The 1,677-nt window shown below is 44.6% G+C and overlaps 1 protein-coding gene across 1 annotated transcript in view; it reads right to left on the bottom strand.

Moving 5' to 3' along the window:
• LOC118418232 (angiotensin-converting enzyme-like) overlaps positions 1-1,677 on the bottom strand; it is a gene marked incomplete at its 3' end in the record, with an annotated part of 18,165 nt that continues 16,488 nt past the window's right edge. The window contains exons 9-11 of the mRNA XM_035824075.1: positions 1,493-1,637; positions 882-983; positions 1-94 (exon numbers count right to left, since the gene is read on the bottom strand). Coding sequence (XP_035679968.1) covers positions 1-94; positions 882-983; positions 1,493-1,637 — 341 coding nt within the window. The remainder of the gene's footprint in view (positions 95-881; positions 984-1,492; positions 1,638-1,677) is intronic.

Genomic DNA, 1,677 nt, shown 5'->3' with positions numbered 1-1,677 from the left:
GGAGATGTCACACTTGTGCAGCGGGCCCGTGTGTCCGGAGGTATCACACAGGGCCTTGTGGAACTGGAACTGAATGATGAAGCTCACGAAGTACCTATACGGCAAAAAAATGCAACATAATTACGATATATATATGTACATATGCAGGCCGATTTGCGCTTGCCATATGAAAAAATAAATTTAAGGTTCAAACAAATACTATCATAATATAATTTTATAAACTTTAGATCTAGATGATGACCTGGTCTTAATTGTGAAAGGACCAAACCGGGCCATCCTACTAACTATCCTTGTGTCCTTTTAGTTTAGTTGAATAAACAATTTCTGATTTTTCTTAACTCCTCTCGAAAACTACGCTGTATAAATTCTACAGACCATTTTACAGATGTTGACCATATTTGCTTGCTTGCCTTCTTCAGGTAATTATCACTGTCTAAAGGATTATGAGGTACGCCTCATCTTCTTTAAGAGTGACAAGTATCTACACTAAAAGCGATGTTGACGCTCATGCATCTCTCGCTCAGATAAAGCTAAGAGCACAACCCGCCGTACGTGTAATTTGTCCTTATGTTTTTTTGGGAGGCCACGTCCACCACGTATTTATGAAAACGTTCAGGCTGTACAGGGCAGGCGCGTCGCCCGTACTGGTACGTACGGGGTCGAATCCGCAACCCGATCGATGGCACACAAAGTTTTGCATGTAAAGTTCTACTGCGTGTCTGCGTGCTCCAAAATCCGTCGGATTCCCTACGAGTTCGTACGGAGGTGGTACTTACCACTTACGGATCCCACAAGATTGCCCACGTTTTGGCACACAGACAGCACGTATTTGCACGTACGGCGGGTTGTGCCCTTAGTTTAATCAACGCGACGAAACAGACCTGATGTAAGGGGTGTTGTAAGGGATGTGGTATTTGCATCCGGGGTCAAAATCCTTTGCGTTGTTTCTCGGGATCGGTGGCACGATGCCCTGGTAACGAGTCCTGCATGAAAAGCACCTAGTATAAGTGTACAGTAGAGAAATACTGGATATAAGAGAATTCTTTTTACACAACCAGCAGGTACGTACATTGCTTACGTTTCGATGTCTCTCAGACACCTTCGTCAGAGCTTCTAACTGGAGTTCTGCTTCTCACCGCTATATGTAGCCGATGTAGGTGGCGCTTTTGCGGGAGAAAACAATCCCAAACGTGGCTAAGCTTGTATCCCCCCTCGTCCCGGTTCATCACTGAGGTTGATTTTCGGAAGTAGAGAAATATTGTTGAAACAATCGTGGGCCCTGTTTGTCTATTAATATACCACTGTACAAAACGTTTATAGCCAGCAACTGTCAGAGCTGGTAAGATTTGAATTCTTGTGATTCTAGATCTGGCCTGAGTTTCTACCTGGTCAGACGTGAGTTAGGTTTGTCCTAGTTCTGTTAGACTGTGTGATTCTGATCTGCGTTTTCGCCAATCCTAGTTACGTTAGTTACGTTCTGTGTGCTTCTGACCTGAGTTTCCACCACTCCTGGTTGTAGGTTTCCGGGGTGGTGGAGCCGTTGAAGACCGCCCATCTCCACTGGTCCATCAGGTATCCGAACGGCAGGAACGCGATTTTTTCCAGGGCCATACTCATCAGGAAGTTGATGTCAGACTCTGGATGACGTTAGGTTAAAACATTATTACTATGTTATAA

This window comes from Branchiostoma floridae, chromosome 6 (genome assembly GCF_000003815.2).
Source record: "Branchiostoma floridae strain S238N-H82 chromosome 6, Bfl_VNyyK, whole genome shotgun sequence".
In the NCBI taxonomy this organism is placed as follows: domain Eukaryota; kingdom Metazoa; phylum Chordata; class Leptocardii; order Amphioxiformes; family Branchiostomatidae; genus Branchiostoma; species Branchiostoma floridae.
Note: the sequence above shows the minus strand (reverse complement) of the source record. Positions and strands in the feature narration are given on the sequence as shown.